This window comes from Manacus vitellinus, unplaced genomic scaffold (assembly GCF_001715985.3).
Source record: "Manacus vitellinus isolate BGI_N305 unplaced genomic scaffold, ASM171598v3 scaffold_749_pilon, whole genome shotgun sequence".
Taxonomy (NCBI): Eukaryota; Metazoa; Chordata; class Aves; order Passeriformes; family Pipridae; genus Manacus; species Manacus vitellinus.
Window position 1 is genome coordinate 1 of NW_021940779.1, and position 1010 is coordinate 1010.

The window sequence follows — 1010 nt, forward strand, 5'->3', positions numbered from 1 at the left end:
CACACAAATTCAGGGTGAGGAAATTCCACATAAATGGGTGCAGAAATCCCATACAAATTCGGGGTGAGGAAATCCCATAAAAATGGATATGGCAATCCCATATGAATTCAGGGTGAGGAAATCCCATAAAAATGGATATGGAAATCCCATACAAATGGATATGGAAATCCCACATAAACAGTTGTAGAAATTCCATACAAACTCAGGGTGAGGAAATCCCATATAAATAGACATGGAAATCCCATACAAATTCACGGTGAGGAATATGGCCTTTTCAGCCTTATTCCACAAAACACACTTCAGGACAGCAGGACACGATCTCGCCACAGAATGTGCTGAAAAACACTGAGGGGGAGGAACGGGAAAAAGGAGAGAAAACCCAACAAAACAGACACTTCTGCCCCCTGAAGCCTCATTTCTCGCTCCGAGCACACACATTCCACGAGGGAAGAGGCTGAGGAAGCCCTCAAAGCTCGGGAGAAGGCAGGAAGGAGCCCTGGGAGCGGGGAGGAACAGCCCCACCTGTGAGATGAGGAGCTGGCAGGCCGCGAGCTCCCTCTCGCTGGCGTTCATCTTCCTGTTGGAGTCGATCTGGGCGCTCTCCAGCTGCTTGCTGCGGTTCACCAGGGACTTCACCTCGGATTTCATCTTGCTGATGTAGAGCCGGGCCATGGTGAACTCCTCCTCGATCACCCCGTTCACATCTGCCAACTGAGCACACAGAAAGTTGGGTTGTGCTGCTCCGGGAACGGGGCAGAGACTCGGTCTCGGGTTTGGGACAGTTTGACAGCCCACATATCATTTCAGAAAGAGGCACTGGAGAGGGATGTTCATTATTATGTGGGAATTTCTGAGAATTTACAACTCATATTCACGCCCCAAATGAGGATAAAAAAATCAAAACTGGAATGTTTCTGCAAAGCAAAGACCACTTATTATATTAAGTGGACACCTTTTGTGAGGACTTTTGAAGTTCTTGATTTGATTTGTGTGTATATCTAGTATGTTTT

At 47.2% G+C, this 1010-nt stretch overlaps 1 protein-coding gene across 1 annotated transcript in view; it reads right to left on the reverse strand.

Annotated features, from left to right (window-relative positions):
- Positions 1 to 393: 393 nt before the first annotated feature.
- Positions 394 to 1010, reverse strand: part of LOC115307960 (kinesin heavy chain-like) — a gene marked incomplete at both ends in the record, with an annotated part of 2922 nt that continues 2305 nt past the window's right edge. Inside the window, one exon of the mRNA XM_029964546.1 lies at positions 394 to 711. Coding sequence (XP_029820406.1) covers positions 394 to 711 — 318 coding nt within the window. The remainder of the gene's footprint in view (positions 712 to 1010) is intronic.